General features: G+C 56.1%; 1 protein-coding gene across 2 annotated transcripts; it reads left to right on the top strand.

Moving 5' to 3' along the window:
- Positions 1-14020: 14020 nt before the first annotated feature.
- FAM170B (family with sequence similarity 170 member B) lies at positions 14021-17058 on the top strand. Of its 2 annotated transcripts, none has more exons than XM_008252791.4 (2): positions 14021-14282; positions 15880-17058. In XM_008252791.4, exons 1-2 carry the CDS (start codon positions 14171-14173, stop codon positions 16629-16631), a joined length of 864 nt encoding a protein of 287 aa, XP_008251013.1. In that variant the 5' UTR covers positions 14021-14170; the 3' UTR covers positions 16632-17058. The 2 variants fall into 2 exon arrangements, with proteins under 2 accessions (XP_008251013.1, XP_008251012.1); XM_008252790.4 differs by having other exon boundaries at positions 14027-14282; positions 15847-17058.
- Positions 17059-17642: the final 584 nt, after the last annotated feature.

Here is a 17642-nt window from a genome sequence, read left to right as displayed (position 1 = left end):
CTTCTTCCGGGTCTCCCACACAGGTGCAGGGGCCCAAGGACTTGGGCCATCTTCTACTGCTTTCCCAGGCCATAGCCGAGGGCTGAATGGGAAGCGGAACAGCCGGGACTTGAACCAGTGCCCATATGAGATGCCAGCGCAGAGGCTTAGCCCACTACACCACAGCACTGGCCCCACACCCAGCACTGTTCAGAGGGAGACAACAGCACGCAGAGTTTCCACATCGCATCCCGCACAGGATCCAGCGCTCAACACACCAGCCACTCCAAGAGTAGACTGAGAGTGGACCTGCGATAGCGCGGATGCTGACGTTAGCAGTCAACGACTCAGACGGACACAGGACGGTCCTTGGTGGGCCAATGGAAAGTCCGAGAGAGTCACGTTGACTTTCTAGGACTGGAAAACGCTCTGTCTAGCTTAGGGCTTCTCCCCTGCTTGGAGAATTGTATCCCTCAGTCATCAAAGCTCTGCTCCCAGGTCGTCCTGCAGGGAGCAGTTTCAAGGCCGCCCATCCACCTACCAGGTTCTCTTTTCTCACCAGGGCCGGATCCTCTGTGACAGCGCGTCACACGCTCGCACTTTGAGCCACCTGTTGTTTATCCTCCCTTCCCTCGGACACGGATCTGGTTTCTCGCGTTCGCTGTTGTACTCTACCACCCAGGACAGCACCTGGTACAAAGCGGGTGCTTCTTCAAACGTTTAGTGCTATGGAATTACAGACCGCACTCCAGGTACAAGCAACTCTAAAGGATATTTTGATGGAAATAAATTTGGCAATTTGGAGCAAACAGGTGATTTCCCCGGAAGTTTGAAATGACAGTGTTTAACTCACCGAAAGAGAAGTTAGATACACTAATGACCACAGCGAGGACATTGAAAATAAAAGTTGGGAGTAGCTAGTTGTAGTAGTAGCTTAAACTTCATCGCCAAATCTCTGCCAATTCACACTGCAAACCCAGTTTGCGGGGCCGGCGCTGAGTCGTAGCAGGGTAAGCTGCCACTGGCAGCGCCAGCATCCTGCACAGGCACTGGTTCAAGTCCTGGCTGCTCCACTTCTAGTCCAACTCCCTGCTAATGCACCTGGGAAAGCAGCAGAGCATGACCCAAGTGTTTGGGCCCCTGCACCCACGTGGGAGACCTGGAAGAAGCTCCTGGCTTTGGATCCGTCCAGCTCTGGCTACTGCGACCATCTGGGGAGTGAACTAGTAGATAGAAGATCTCTCTTTGGGGCTGGCGCTGTGGAGTAGCGTGTAAAATCACCGCCTGTAGTGCCGGCATTCCATATGGATGCTGGTTCAAGTCCCCGCTGCTCCACTTCTGATCCAACTCCCTGCTAATGCGCCTGGGAAAGCAGCAGAGGATGGCCCATATGCTTGTTCCCCTGCACTCATGTGAGAGACCCGGATGAAGCTCCTGGCTCCTTGCTTCAGATGGGTGCAGCTCCCTGGCTGCTGCAGCCATGTGGGGAGTGAGCCAGTGGATGGAAGTCCTTTCTCTCTCTCTGTGTGTGTGTGTGTGTGTGTGTGTGTGTGTGAGTCTCTCTCTAAGTCTGCCTTTCAAATAAATAAATAAATAAATCTTAAAAGCAAACAAACAAACAGTTTGCCTGTGGCACAGTCAGAGTGCAAAGGGTTTGAGCAGTGGGATTTACAAGGATGCAAGGCTTCTGCTCCCGATGTTGGGAAACAGGCACATTCATTCCCCGCTGACCACTTCGTCTGGGGTGCAGCAGCTCAGGTTGGGTTCCAACGATGCCTGGCTGCCCTTGGAGACAGCGAGTGAGGTCAGGGCTGGTGCTGCTGCTTTGCAGGTGGCCTTGGCCAAGTGCAAGGACACAGCAACTTGAGCAGGATGGGCTGGGAGACTAGACAGGCAGAGAGGGTAGCCGCATGGTGGGCGTGAGCTATGCTTGGGCACCAGTGCCAGGTGAAGTAGGGGGTGGGGTTGCTGCCAGCACAGCACTGGGTAAGGGCATGAGTCAGGCTGAGTGCACCTGTGCGTGTCAGAGAGGTGACATGAGCAGGAGCTGGGAGAGACACCTTCCTTTCCCTTCTCTGTCTTGGGAGGAGCTGACTAAGAGAGGGTTTGAATGCCCGTGGGATGGACATGTATGGGATAGGTCTTAAATAAGAATAGGAATCATAGCTGGCACTGTGGCGTAATGGGTAAAGCTGCCACCTGCCATGCTGGCATCCCATATAGGTGCCGGTTCGAGACCCAGCTGCTCCACTTCCGATCCAGCTCTCTGCTATGGCCTGGGAAAGCAGTAGAAGATGGCCCAAGTGCTTGGGCCCCTGCACCCATGTGTGAGACCTGAAAGAAACTCCTGGCTCCGAATCGGTGCAGCTCCGGCCATTGTGGCCATCTGGAGAGTGAACCAGCGGATGGAAGACTTCTCTCTCTCTCTCTCTCTGCCTCTCCTTCTCTCTCTGTATAACTCTGACTTTCAAATAAATAAATAAATATTTTTTTAAAAAATAGGACTCTCTGGGATTGACCGCATAGATGCTCTCTTGGATCCATAGCCCCGACCCTAAAGCAATGATCCACATGGCCCAGAGAACTTACTGAGATTCCCAGAGCAGGGCATGGGTGGGAGGAGGGGAGAGAAACTTTCTAGACTGGAAATGGTTAGGAAATGGATCGGGTGTGTCCATCAGGGGTCCCCCAGTGTGGCAGGGGGCAGTGTGGATCTTACAGAGGCGGGGTCTCGTGGGCTATCCTTTGGTCAAAGGGATTACGGGAGCCCGGGCTGCCTCTGGCTTCTGCTCTGATCACGTGCTCACCCCCTCCCACACACAATCCCAGCACCGACACCTGCCACCAAGGTGACCCAGCCAAGGGGGTCCTCTCTGGAGCAATTTGGACGTCAGCCTCCAAAACCATGGGCTAACCCGGTCTCTTCACTGTATGGAGTTAGCTTCAGCTGTGGCATAGCTTCAGCTGTTGTTCATAGAAGCAACGTAGCACTCTGTCCTCCATGCTGCCTTGACCTGATGAAAGTATAGATGCTGTTCCAGTTACCATGGAGTTCCACCCCTGATAACACCCTGAGTGGACAGGCAGTGCACCCGCTTAACCTCGGAAATAGCTTAGCTTAGCAGCCCAGCACAGTGCGGAGAGCTGGTGGCAGTTTCCACCAAGTATGTCTGGCTGCTGAAAAGTCATAAATTGGGTGAGTCGAGGACCGTTTGTAAACGCCAAGCCCCGGGGGCTCACGGGAGCACTTGATGGGGCTCTGTGGCTCAGGAGGAGTGGTAGACGGTGCGGGGTGGGGTGAGAGAGCTGTGAGATGGGGCAGGTGTCTGGAGGCAGGGGACAGGGAAGGAACGGGCAGGCAGCGGCGGGCTCCGGTGGGCACTGGCGGCCGTCTGGCTTCCTGTGATGGGAACGGGTTGTGCTCTGTGGACGGACGCAGGCCGTGGCACTGATGCCTAAACTTGACTCCGGGAAAGTTTTGGCTGAAGAAACAGGGGAGGGGAGAGCGGAGAGCCCAGCGGCCCCACCCCCACCCTCGGGACTGTCACGAGAACTCAATGACGGAGTGCGGCGCTCCACTCTATACTTGGCATGAGGTTGCTGGGAGATAAATACCGGTTCCTTTCTGTTCCACAACCACGGAGCAGAGGAGACAGATGGGGCGAGCCTTCCTCCGGGCAGCTGGGACAGCTAACTCAGGTCTCCAGTGCCTGAAGCCCCAACTTCCCCAAGCCACACCCCCATCCCTGGGCAGTCCCCTGGCTGGAGAGGCTGCCCCACCCCCTCTCCCGGTGCTGGCCCAGCCCCCGCCCCTGCAGCCCTTGGCTCACCCAGCTGGCTTTGATCAGGCGCTCTGTGAGCCACATTTCACTGTCTTCATTTGTCCTTGTTTATGTTCCCTTGCAAACAAATGTCATGTCTTTCCCACGCGGCCTCCTTCCAGCCTGTTAGGTTTTAACCCTGTGTGGACAGGAGCAGTGAGGTTTTAACCCTGTGTGGACAGGGGCCGGTGTCTGTTCCTTGGCTGTACTCAGTGACTCAAATGCTGCTTGCTCCCTGCCCCGAGCCTGGGGCTCCAGACTGAGGTGCCAGCCTGCAGGGCTGGTGTGGAGCCTTCTAGAACTGCTGGGATGACAATAACATCTTGCTCCCGGGGAAGGGCTAGGGGAAGATGGAGCTGATTCTCGCCTCTGCTGATCACCGTGGTGTAAATACTCCCACCAGCCCCTCCTCTGAGTTGCCACTGGGTGGTGAAATGTAATAAAACAATTAGGAGGTGGAGAGTTTTGAGTACCTATTTTTTTTTTTGCATCTACTATTATTTGTTTCATTGGAAGTTCATCGGATTTTTTTTTTTTTTTGACAGGCAGAGTGAACAGTGAGAGAGAGACAGAGAGAAAGGTCTTCCTTTGCTGTTCACCCTCCGATGGCCGCCGCGGCCTATCCAAAGGCAAGAGCCAGGTGCTTCTCCTGGTCTCCCATGGGGTGCAGGGCCCAAGCACTTGGGCCATCCTCCACTGCACTCCCTGGCCACAGCAGAGAGCTGGCCTGGAAGAGGGCAACCGGGACAGAATCCGGCACCCCGACCAGGACTAGAACCTGGTGTGCCGGCACCGCAAGGTGGAGGATTAGCCTCGTGAGCCGCGGCGCCGGCCCATAGGATTTTGACTTAGATAATGGCTGCGTTTAACATCTGGCTTTGCAAAGTTCTTGAGAGACTGAACAACTGATGCTCACCAGCCAGCCAAGCTAGCCCCAGCACGCAACAGGATGCCCCTGCTGGCCATGAACTCATGGGAGATCCACGTCATTTTCCATCCTGACAGAGGAATGGCTGCGCCGACTTGGGCTTGGTACCTTCACGGAGCACACATGGGTGATCCGAGTTATTTCGGTTCCAAATGTTTGCCACTTGCATTTTACACAGCCTGGTATTATGTTGTGCAAGGGTTGAAGTTGGAGGCCCTGTCGGGACATCTGGTGCTCAGGCAGTGCGGCTACCCTCCCCCTGCACACACCTCCCGCTGCCATGTGGGGGCGCTGGTGAGGAGGGGGCTTTGCTTCCAGAAGCTCATCCCTGGGGGTGCTTTGCAGGTCGGCTTTCCATCGCTGCTACTCTTGCTGCGGAATGATGCTAACTGTGCTCTATTGCGATCGGTTTAATTCCTGGTGGGCTGGGTGGTGAGGCCGACTGTACGACTCAGGTTGCATTAATGATGTTTGTGGCCTGCCACTTGTCATAAGGAGACTTGTATTTGTGTATCCACTGTGCTTCAAAGGCGGGCCATTCGTACCTGCTTCACTAAGGCAGGTTAATAATAGTAAAAAATATATCTTCGGCCTGTTTCAGTGGTATTTGACTGCACTGCCCGTGGCCTGTGGATCTGAGCTCCGTAAATAGCCTGTGGGTGTGTTGTATCTAACACAGTACTGTTAAATTTCCTGAGTTGTCTGCAAGTTTATGGGGAATCATTGTAAAACGATGAATTGGAATTTAAATAATAGCCAGATGCTCCCGCCTATTAAATAATAAATATTTCCTCTACAATCCTCTCTAATCTTACTGTATTTGCAGAATTTCTGACAGCCACTGTGGAGTTGCCACAGCTGCTGGCAGAGTCTGTGCTAGGGGTTGGCTGGGATGTGTCCCCCAAAATTTCCTGGGGTAGAGGCTGAGTCCCCAATGTGGTGGGATTGAGAGGTGGGGTGGATCTTTAAGACACGGGCCCTGAGGGAAGGTGGTTAGGTCATGGGGGCCACCTGGGAAGGGAGTCCTGTAATTCTCAAGGGACTCGGGACCTGGGCAGTTCTTGGGAAAGCAAGGGGTTAAGGCAAGCCCGCCCCATGCACGTGCCCCTTTCAGCACATGGCCACCTCCCTTCACGCTTCTCCACACCACACGGCCGTGATGCAGACCATGCCACTGACAGAGACAGGCGACAGGGCGACAGGTCCTGAATGCAGGCCGGTGGGGAGGGACCCGGGGCCCTGGAACCACAGGCTGTCACATCAGCCACAGGCCCCCGCCGTGGCAGACACACTGGACCTCCCTGGGCAGATTGTGTTACTGGAGGGGCTCAGGAGGAGGCTTCGGCTTCACGTCATTAGCATATCTATGCAAAAAAAAAAAAAAACAGAAAAGTGATTCTGGCAGGTGCTCCCTGAGTGGCTCAGAGGTTTTCACCTCATTAGCATATATGTTACTAATCAGGAAAGCTCCCCATCTGAAAACATGTAAAAACCCCTAAACACGACCACATCGCCCCATCTGCGGACCCTTCCCGACTGCCAGGAACTCTGCATTTTGCCTAATAAGCTCCCTTCCCCATTGCTCACGCATCCTTGTCCCTATGCCTAAATGCTTGTGGACACGAGACAAAGAACCTCAAAGAGTTAGAACATTTCTAAAAATTTCAGCAGGAAGAAAAATCCCCCCGGGCACCACGCGGCTTGGGTTGTCTGGCCACCAGAGTCGTGCACTAAATCAGCCGCTTTGCCATATGAAGGACCCAGTCTTTGGTGTTGTGCAATACGAGCGCACAGGCTGCATGGAGAGCTGTGTTTGCCGCGTGAAATGAGCCAAACCTTCCTCTCCCGCGCCAACACTGGTAGGGTTTCTGGCTCTGCGGGGTACAGGTGCCGTGGCTGGGTCAGGCGGAAGGCACTCTGTTGTAGCCACCACTGCACGGTGGATGTGTGAGAGCCCAGTTCTGCCCCCACCAATGTCACTTTCCCCAACCAGGAGTCTCTCCTTTGTACATGTTGGGCACCCGGCGCCAGGCAGAGAGAACCAGGTCTTGTAGCTGGAGCAAAGCTCTTAGGCTTGGCGCTTGGGGACAGACAGGGGGCGCTGGAAGCCAGTGTCCCAGCCAGTGCCTGCAAGGAGCTACAGGTGTGACTGCACGGACCACTTCGCACACTGACCTCTAAGTCTTGGCCTGGGGTTCTTTTCTCAGAAACTTTCCTGCGGGAATTTCGCAACATGTGATCTGGCTTTCCCAGAAGTGCCCTTACTCTGCCCCTACGTCATTGCCGGGGGAGGGGGTCTTGGGATCTGCTGGAGGCTTTGGGTGTGCTCGGGGAGGGACTGTCGCTGGCCTCCCCTGGGACACCGAACCCTGCATACATCAAGCAGCTGCATGTTCTCTCTAAAGGACAGGCAGGGCAGAAGCCAGTCTTTGGTCAAAGCTTTGCAATAACCAGTCCAACGGTGGGGACGAGAATAGATGACCCCAGTCCTGCTCAGGGGTCCACCATGAACGCCTGTGGCTGCTTTCTGTGACGAGTACCCCCGCCCCGTATGCCTCGGATGTGAGTCCAAGGCTGCAGGACAGAGAGCACAGCTCACTTGCAGAAGCAACTCGCCGTCCAAGGCGGAGCCCAGGGCCGTGCTGCAGGAAGGGCCACTCGGTCCAGGCTAGCGACTGTGGCCTGAGAGCTGTGTCCAGGGTGGCCTAGGGCCAGCCTGTTTGGGCTGTTAGAGACAGGGAAGACCCAGCCCTGTCCCCAGGGCTCCCTGTGTGGCTCTCACCAACCATGCAAAGGGAAGGGCCGGTGGTGGCTGGGGTGCGGGGAGCACACGGTTCACGTGCCCGGTGTCCAGGTGACTGTCCCTCCTCCCAGCTGAGATCAGCCGTCCATGGAAGCATGTGCCGGATGGAAGAAGATACAGCAAGCTTGTTCAGCATCGCCAGCCCCCTGAGCTGGAGCAGAGCAGGAGAGAGGCAGCTGCGGGCAGGGGCAGGACCTGCCTGAGAGCCCCAAGCCAGGGCCAGGGCTGGGCCTCTCCTCTCCTTCCTGACTCCCTGATATCAGGCCTGGAGGCAGACAAGAGCACCACTCCCTTCCCGCTGGTTTGCGGAGCGGGGAGCAGCTTCTCCCACTCCTTGCTGGCTGACTCACTTCTGTTTAAATAGTTACGAGCAGCAGCTGAGAATGAGCTCAAGGACTACCTCCCTAGTTCTGATGGCTTCTGGCGCCTTCTCAGCAGGCCAAGCCCAAGGATGAGGCCTTCCTTAATTGCTGGGGATTGACCTTCAGTGGGGAGGGGGCGGAGCCCGCACTCTGAGGCTCACCCTCCCACCCACTCCCCCAACCTGGGCAAGCAGCCTGGAGGCAAACTCCTCCCCACTCCGCCGCCGCTGGGGGGGGGGGGAGGGGTGTGGGGTGGGGGGGGGGTTAAGTCTGATCCTAGGAATATTTTTTTAAGGTTTATTTATTGGAAAGGCAGAGCAGCAGAGCATCGGGTGGGGTGGAGACAGAGACAGAGAGCGATTGTCCATTCTCTGGTTCACCTCTCAAACGGCTGCAACAGCCAGGTCTGGGCCAGGAAAAAGCCAGGAGCCAGGACCTCTATATGGGTCTCCTGAGTGGGTGGCAGGGGTCCAAGGACTTGGACCATCTTTCACTGCCTTTTTTATTATTATTATATTTATTTATTTATTTATTTTGCATATTAGCAGGGAGTTGGATTGGAAGCAGAGCAGCCCGCACTCAAACCATTGCTCCAATATGGGACGCTGGAGTCCCAAGTGGTAGCTTAACCCATTGCGCCACACGCCAGCCCCTCCGAGTGACAGGGAGACCATGAGACCCCATCTGCACATTTGCAGTATCTGGAGAGGAGTCTTTTTTTTTTAAGATTTTATTTATTTATTTGAGAGGTAGAGTTACAGTGAGAGGGAAAGACAGAGAGAATGGTCTTCCTTCCGCTGGTTAATTGGTTCATTCCTCAAATGACCGCAATGACCAGAGCTGTGCCCATCCGAAGCCAGGAGCCAGGAGCTTCTTCCAGGTCTCCCGAGATGCCCGAGATGCGGGTGCAGGAGTCCCAAGGACTTGGGCCATTTTTTTTTTTTTTTTTACAGGCAGAGCTAGAGAGAGAGAGAGACAGAGAAAGGTCTTCCTTCCATTGGTTCACCCCCCAAAATGGCGGCCATGGCCGGAACACTGAGCCGATCTGAAGCCAGGAGCCAGGTGCTTCCTCCTGGTCTCCCATGCGGGTGCAGGGGCCCAAGCACTTGGGCCATCCTCCACTGATCTTCTACTGCTTTCCCAGGCCATACCAGAGAGTTGGATTGGAAGAGGAGCAGCTGGGACTAGAACGGGCGCCCATTTGGGATGCTGGCACCGCAGGTGGAGGATTAACCTACTGTGCCATGGCAGAGGACCCCTACAAAGGAGTCTTAACCTTGCAAAAACTTTTACGCAGTGGCTCAGCCAAAGCAAAGCCACTAGCACACCCAATGCACCTGGGAACGGCAGGCTCCTGGGCCAGGGGGCGCTCTGGATCCTGGGGTAGACGATGAGATTTTCTACAGGGCTCAGCTAGCGGCATCAGAAACCCAGGGAAACCAGGAAGATGTAGCGTTCCTCCGCTTCCTGCTGCGGCCACGGCTGCTTGGTTTCCCGCTAGCCTTCCCGGCTGAGCAAAGCAGGGGCTGGGAGGAGTGGGTTTCAGAAGGAAAACCCGTCCCGGCTCTCTGGTGAGCGAGGTTTAGGGCTCACGTGCGACGTGCAGAGTGAGCTGGCCGGCACTCAGCTCTCCAAGAAAGTGCTGCGTTGGCCCTTTTGGGGGTTTTGTACACCAACCCTGCTGGCTGTGGCCGTGAAGCTTGGAGCTTCCTGGCACGGCTGGGGAAGCAGCTGGAAGGCCCTGGGGGCGGGGCGGGAGCCCTGCGTGGGTGGTCTGCCCTGCATATCTGCATGGAGCCAGAGGCCCTTCCTGTGGATGGAAGCAGCCCAGAGGCCATGTGAAGGCTCCAGACAATTGCACTCCATCACTGCTGGGGCCCGGACACAGTCAGGAACTCCTGGCAAAGCAGCCCCGCCCCCAGCTTGAGACAGAAGCCCCCACCTGTGAAATTCTGCACCTCCCAACCTCTCCATCTGCTTGACAGGATCGCTGAGAGGATTTAAAAAATTATTTATTTGAAAGTCAGAGTTACACATAGAGAGAAGGAGAGGCAGAGAGAGAGAGAGAGAGAGAGAGAGAGAGAGGTCTCCCATTTTCCCAAATGGCTGCAGTGGCTGGAGTTGTGTTGATCCGAAGCCAGGAGCCAGGAGCTTCTTCCGGCTCTCCCACGTGGCTGCAGGGGCCCAAGCACTTGGGCCATCTTCCACTGCTTTCCCAGGCCATAGCAAAGAGTAGGATCGGAAATGGAGCAGCCGGGACTCTAACCAGCACCCATATGGGATGTGGGCACTGCAGGAGGCAGCTTTACCCACCACGCCACAGCACTGCCACCCACCCTGCCCCCATGGACTCTTAAAGTCACAGGTGGTCCCAATCCCTGTGTCCAATGCTTTTTCCTGTGCGTCCACACCCATGATAAGGTTTCCTCTGACACCAGGGCGCTGCTGTGGTTGGATGTGGTGTCGAGGCTGGGTCCTCCATACACTATTATGGCCTTTGAGGGGCGGGGCCAAGTGGGAGGTCCTCAGGGCACTTGAGGAGGTCGTGGGACCCCAGGCCCTCTCTGACTTCCTGACTTTGACCTAGTAAATGACATGATGCTTGGGATGACGGCATCTCGTATTGGAGGGCCTGGGTTCGAGTCGTGGCTCTGCTGCTGACTCCAGCTTCCTGATCATGCAGACTCTGGGAGGCAGCAGATGATGGCTCAAGTGGTTGGGACATCTGGCCTGAATTCCCGGCTCCTGGCCCAGCCCTGTCTATTGCAGAAACTTAAGGAATGGACCAGCAATGAAACATCCCCCCACCCAATAAATTAATAAGTAAACTGTCCAGTTTTGTATATTCCTGGAATTTTCCATGTAGTATTTTTGGGCCATGGTTCACTGCGGGTGATTGAAATCATGGAAAGCAAAACCATAGATAATGGACGACTGTACAGGCGAAGTCAGGGCCTACTGAGTGGTCACGACCCTGTAACAAACGGCCCTGAAGCCCGATGCACAAGCACGTTTTGCTGTGCTCATGGCTTCTGGGGGTGGGGCATTCAAGCCAAGACACAGAAGGGACGGCTGGGCTCTGCTGCCCGGTGTCCAGGCCTCAACGGGGGGCTCAGGGCCTGGAGATGAATCATCTGGAGGCTCCTTCACTCACACAAGGGGGTTGCTGTCCGGAACACTTGGGCTCCTTATCTGGGTTCCTTGACACAACAGTGCAGAGGGGAGCGGAGGGGCAACCGGACGAGGTCACCGTGTCCATGATTTTGCCTCGACACAGGGCACCGCTGCTCTGCATGCTGCTGACAGAGGAAGTCCCAGACCCCTCCGAGGTTCAGGGACAGGGGCCCTGCCCGCTGTCCGAGGATGCAGATTGGGGTCCCATCTCTGGATCCGGCTGCCCCCTGCCCTGAATCTTCTCCCCGCAAGGCCACTTTGTTCTCGTTGGGGTATAATTATTTTGAGACCTCCCCAGGCAACGCAGAACTTGGCTTGGGGACTTTAAGGGGAGGGGTGCCATTTTTAATTTTTGCATAAATGGGATCCTTTATACGTTTCATTGCACCTTGTGTCTTCATGTAACACGAGTTCATTTACTAGGACTTGTAGGTTTCTTTCTTTTTGTTGCTGTACAGCAGTCCCCAGTCTGCGTGTGTTCACGCTCACGATCTTTGGAATACTGGCTGCTGTGTTTTTTTCTGTTCTACCAGTGCTGCAGTAAATGCTTCTCTACGCACTGTTTGATGCTTATGGCTCAAACTGTGACTGTTCCCCGGAGGGCGCTGGTTGTTACCTCCATAGTGAAGGAACACACTCTGATGGCTGCCACCGACATCCATTGAGAAAGGTGAGTGGCACCGTTAACTACAGAGTATAAAAGTGTTCGTTTCCTCTGGGCCAATGTTTAGTCTCACAGTCAAGATGCCAGTGTCCCAGAGTGGGGTCCCCAGTGGTCTCCCCGCAACAGCTCTTCACTTGCAGGTTCCTTCCTCATGTGGATCTGGGAGGCAGTGGTGAGGGATCAAGTACATGGGTTCCTGCCACCCACCTGGGAGACCTGGATTGATTCATGGTTCCTGGCTGCAGCTGGACCCAGCCCGGCTCCTGCAAGTATTTGAGGAGTGAACCATTAGACTATGAACGAGTGAGCGAATCTTCTCCCATCCACCAGCTCACTCTCCAAATGGCTCCAATGCCTGTGGCTGGGCCAGGCTGAAGCCAGGAGCCAGGAGTTCCATCCATGTCTCCCACATGGGTGGCAGGGGCCCAAACGCTTTGGTCATCGTGCCATCGTCTGCTGCCTTCCCAGGTACATTGGCAGAAAGCTGGATTGGAAGTGGAGCATTCAGTTCTCCAACCAGGGGTTCTGATAGGAGATACTGGTGTTTGAAGTAGCAGCTTAGCCCTTCATCACAATGCCACCAACCCCTCACCACTTTACTTTTCTAAGGCAAGGCCCATATTTCTCTGGGAAGAAAGCACACCTCTATAATGTCCTCTTCTGAGCCGGGAATGCCGGCCCTCCGTTGCTGTGGGTGCAGGGAGGATGTGCCCAGCGGCTGGATGTGCTGGTGACGTGGGCGCTGCTTCCGGAGCGTGGGAATTGTGCTCCATTCATCCTGTTTGGGAACTGTGTCGACTCTGGGACTCAGGGGACTCGAGCTGGGGAGGTGGGGAGCAGCGTGTTGGGGGACGTGCATTCCTCTAGCTCCAGGACGTCCTGGTGCAGAGGGAGATGGCAGGTGGCAGGTGCGCCAGGCTCACCAGGCTGGGGCGAGACGCAAGAGGTGATTCAGAACCCTTGAGAGGGAACCAGCCCACCCTGGAGCTGTAGAGGTCTGGGGGCAGATAGGGGCAGCTCGGCGAGGTAGGTGAGCTCCTTGTCAGCCCATGCGCTCATTGTTTATGCACTGCCTTGACAGTTCTTTCTTTTTACTTATTTATTTGCATTTTATTTGAAAGGCAGACAGCCTCCACAAGCGCCTGCAACAGCCATGGTTAAAAGAGGCCGATACCAGGAGCTGGGTCTCCTAAGTGCATGGCAGAGTCCAGTACCTAAGCCACCATCTGGTGTCTCTCAGGGTGCACCGCGGCAGGGAGCTGGAATTGGGAACAGGGCTGGGACTCGAGCCCTTGCACCCCGATGTGGAATGCGGGAGCCCCGAGCAGCGCCCAACACGGCTTCCTTGACAGTTATTTCCAGGGTGCTCATTGATGTGTCAGAGACCGTTCCAGACCCTGTGGCTGTAACCGGGAAAAAGAAGGGTGTCTTTGCCTTCCTCCGTGTGCATTAAAGAGGAGGAGCCAGGACAGCCTATGGGACACACACAGGTGGACGTTACTGGAGAGCAAAGCACGGTGAAGCCACAGAGAGAGGGAGGGCGCCGGGGTGCCCTCAGGGTGCTGAGCAGGCTGCTGTGACAAGGTGGCCGTCCAGCTGAGACAGGGTGCAAGGGAGAGCCTGGGGCAGGTAGAAGGAAGGGCCAGAGCCCTGAGGCGGGAGGGGAGGTATCTGGTGTGTTTGAGAGACAGCATGGAGGCCAGAGCACCAGGGACTGCGCAGGGGTGTGCGCAGAGGGGAGAGGGGTGAGGCGTGGAGGGCCAAAGAGCCCAAACAAGGCCGGCATGCGGACTTGCAGATGGTGACGGTGGTGGTGGTGGGAGGTGACATTTTCAGCACCTAGTCTCTCCAGGTGGGAAACAGGCCCAGGCTGATGTCAGGTGACGGCTGTGTGCATGTGTCAGGGAAGCTGGTGTGTTTGTGTGAAAGCACGTGTATGTGTGTGGATAAGTGAATGTGTGTCTTGCATGTTGCCGTGTGTGCACGTGTGTCTGTTTATACTACCATGTGTGTTCATGCATGTTCCAGGGTATATGTGTCTGAGCAATCATGCATATACATACGTTTCTCCCTCTCTCTCTCTCTCTGTGTGCTTGTGTGCTTGTATTGTTGTGGGTGTAGTTGTGTATAGGAGCATGTGTCTGTGTTGTATGTATGTATATGTGTGGTGCCTCTGATAACACACAAGCCAGACAGCTCCCAAGGGAAATGACATCATGAAAGGGAGTGTCTCCAGCATCCTGGCTGGGTCTCTGTGCCTGCCATGGGTCACAGACTTGTGTCATTGATGAGGTCACAGAACACAGCCAACATCCTGGTGACCTCCCAAGAAAGCCCAGCAGCCACGTGGGCCGGGGCCATCTGAAGGGGTCAGCACAACTCAAGCCAACTCTCACCCAACAACCAGACCAAGGAGAACCCGGGCTCGGCTCTCAAATCATGAAACGCCACTTCTCGGACCACAGGGGAGAGCAGTTGCCAGCTGATGGGACCACCCTCAGCTTGACCACACCTGAGTCCACGCAGGAGAGCCTGGGAGTGTGCTGGCCAGGTAGGGCTAAAGAAAGAGTGGGTGGCGGGCGGACAGTCAGGCTGTGCTCTCCGGGATGGAGGCTCTGGGGAGAGGAGGGTCCAAGGTAGTTCCCCGATGCTGCTGATGAAGGATTGCGTCGGCCCTAAGAGTGGGTGGGAGGCCGGCGCTGCGGCTCACTAGGCTAATCCTCCACCTTGCGGCGCTAGCACAATGGGTTCTAGTCCGGTCGGGGCTCCGGATTCTGTCCTGGTTGCCCCTCTTCCAGGCCAGCTCTCTGCTGTGGCCCGGGAGTGCAGGGGAGGATGGCCCAAAGTGCTTGGGTCCTGCACCCCATGGGAGACCAGGATAAGCACCTGGCTCCTGCCATCAGATCAGCGCGGTGTGCCGGCCGCAGCGCGCCGGCCGCAGCAGCCATTGGAGGGTGAACCAACGGAAAAGGAAAAGGAAAATGAAGACCTTTCTCTCTGTCTGTCTCTCTCACTGTCCACTCCGCCTGTCAAAAAAAAAAAAAAAAAAAAAAAAGAGTGGGTGAGGAGGGGAGGGCAAGGAAATCGGTGCTTGCGGGAGGCGCTGCAGGACCTGGACTGTTCTGAAGACGTGTGAGATGATTCCAGGAGGTGAGCCTGCTAAGCGGTGACTGCCCTGTGTTTATTTTCGTGTGTATTAAAGAGAAGCAGAATTGACGCGTCCATCCTGTGACTGGGGCAGTGACATACAATCATAATACATGGATGAGAGCTCACCTAGAACAGCAGTCTGAAGACCACTCAGCCGTGTATGTGAGCCGTGCCAGATAGGACGGCTCCGTGGCTCCACCACCCACTCACCATCATCTCTGGGTCTCTGTCTTACTTGGTTGAATGGGAATCAGAACCAGGCCATTTCTCAGGGTTGCTCTGAACACAATGGCCCTGGTGGCAGGGCACCATAAGGGCTCAGGAGGAGGCAAGGGGTCCCTTGGGTAAGATAAAACCGTGTTCCCAAGGGTGATAGGGACCGTGGTTCTGGGCAGCTTCGCTGAAGTACCTCCCTTGCCTTGCCTTGCAATGGACTTTTACTGAGCTGCTTATTGACACAGCCCCCAGAGTTCCCTTGGGCCCCCCTTAGGATCGGTCTCCCCCTCCCCGTCCCCAGCGCCCCTCACTGCCAGCTCCTGGTACCCTGCTCCATTTTGTCCTGCAGAGTCTTCTTTTCTAGAATGCCACTGAAATGCGAGCTTAAACTCCATGGCCGCTTCCCCATTGCGCAGTGCATTCATAGTTCATTCATTCATTCTCAGAGATCATTGCGGCCTGCGGATGTGCCACCAACCCCTTCTGGGGTTTAGCCTACTGTTTATGATCCTGTTCATGCATTATTCCCTCTCTGGCATCACCCAGAGGGCGGTGATGGGGAGTGACTTTATCATGAACCCTACTTTAGGAAGAAACAGAGGCAGGGGGATGACGGCACCTGCTCCAGGGCCCCGGGGGAGGGGAGGGGGGGCGGGTGATGGCACCTGCTCCAGGAGCCTGTGGCTTCTGTAGGGAGGTTGCGGACAGGAACCTTTGGGGGCGCTGACGATCGTGTCCTTGCTTCTCAGGGATCCTAAAGGACACCCACTCTCCCCCGCCAGGGCCCGCCATTCCCCATGACGAGGATACCTGGTTTGCCTCCAGGGCCCGGCGAGTGCTGGGCTGGAGCAGCTCCCCATCGTCGCAGTCCGCCTCCGAGTACCAGTCCTACTCGCAGTACAAGTCCTGCTGCTCCTGCATGTGTGACGAGGAGGGGCCCCCGCAGAGCGTGTGCGCGCTCTACACCCACGTGCAGACCGTGCGCGGCGTGGCGGTCGCCTGGGAGACCGAGGAGGGCTTCGAGCCCATCAGCAGGAAGCCCCGCATCCGCGAGGCCGAGTTCATCAAGAGGCAGAGGAGGAAAGGTTCGTCCTTCGAGATGGCGTCCAACACCGACCTGCGCTGGGAGCTCGAAGCCTGTCAGGACGACTGCTGCTCGGAGCCCGAGGACCCGGAGCAGCTGCTGGAGTGCTCCCCGCAGGAGCTGCGGGCGCCGCCGGACTGGCTGGTCACCACAAACTACGGGCTGCGCTGCGTGGCCTGCTGCCGCGTCTTCCCCACGCTGGGGGAGCTGCTGGAGCACGCCCAGTATGGCATCCGCGAGGGCTTCAGCTGCCAGATCTTCTTTGAAGAGATGCTGGAGAGAAGGCGGGCCCGGGAGCGAGCCCAAGACCCGCAGCTGGAGGAGGAGGACGACGACGACGAGGAGGAGGAGGAGGAGGAGGAAGAACAGAGCCCTTCAGACACTAGCGAATACCCGAGCCCAAAGGGCAAGGTGCTCCAGTCTCAAGAGCTGCAGCAGAAGCAGCAGTGAGCCCAAGGGGAGGCACCCACCCCCGCCCTCACCTCCACAACGTGGGGCTGCCCCTTTCCACCCCAATATATTGATGCAGGATCCATCCGGGCCACCAGGGCGGGAGGAGGGGACCACGCGGGGACGATGTGAGGGCGGAAGAGCAAGAAGGGACGTCAGGCCTCCTTCCCAAGGGCCCGGAATCCAACTCAAAACCTGAATGCGAAGCAGAGGGCTTCAAGTGTCTTCGGGGGTGGGCGCAAGATCTGAGCCTCCCCTCCCCCCAGCCAAGCACCGTGGGCACAGGGATTTCTATTTTTTGCCGATGGATCAAGCAGGCCCACACTTGAGCCAAGGAAGTTTCGGCCCTATTTTTTTCACTTAGGAATCCGTCATATGCCCCAATTCTATGTCTTATATTATTGGGATTAAACCTGAATAACTCAAATGCAAGACAGTGGTAACTGAGAGAACCCACAGGGAGGTGCCGCGTCTGTAGGTTGCACCTTGGCATGGGCAGTTGGAGACAGAGAGCTTTCCAGGGTTAAGGGCTGGGGGGTGGGGGTGGGGGGTGGGGTTCTTCTCATAGGTAGCGAACTATACGCTTTAAAGTGACAGCACATTCATCTACACCCTCCCACTCATCCCCAGTTCGGGGTAGGGTGCATTAATTGAATACAAGACAGCATTCAAGCCGGCGCCACGGCTCACTAGGCTAATCCTCCGCCTTGCGGCACCAGCACACCGGGTTCTAGTCCCAGCTGGGGCACAGGATTCTATCCCGGTTTCCCCTCTTCCAGGCCAGCTCTCTGTTGTGGCCCGGGAGTGCAGTGGAGGATGGCCCAAGTGCTTGGGCCCTGCACCCCATGGGAGACCAGGAGAAGCACCTGGCTCCTGCCATCGGATCAGTGCAGTGCGCTGGCCGCGGCGGCCATTGGAGGGTGAACCAACGGCAAGGGAAGACCTTTCTCTCTGTCTCTCTCTCTCTCACTGTCCACTCTGCCTGTCAAAAAAAAAAAAAAAAAAAAAAAA

The sequence above is a fragment of the Oryctolagus cuniculus genome, chromosome 15, assembly GCF_964237555.1.
Source record: "Oryctolagus cuniculus chromosome 15, mOryCun1.1, whole genome shotgun sequence".
NCBI lineage: Eukaryota > Metazoa > Chordata > Mammalia > Lagomorpha > Leporidae > Oryctolagus > Oryctolagus cuniculus.
The sequence above is the reverse complement of the archived record's forward strand: the minus strand, read 5'-3'. Positions and strand labels throughout refer to the sequence as shown.

What these genes read in the sequence shown, in the direction of transcription:
- FAM170B (XM_008252790.4), top strand. Translation starts at nt 14,171, where the DNA reads ATGAAACGCCACTTCTCGGACCACAGGGGAGAGCAGTTGCCAGCTGAT. An exon ending in CCTGGGAGTGTGCTGGCCAG is followed by an intron (nt 14,283 to 15,846) that starts GTAGGGCTAAAG and finishes CTTGCTTCTCAG; the next exon opens with GGATCCTAAAGGACACCCAC.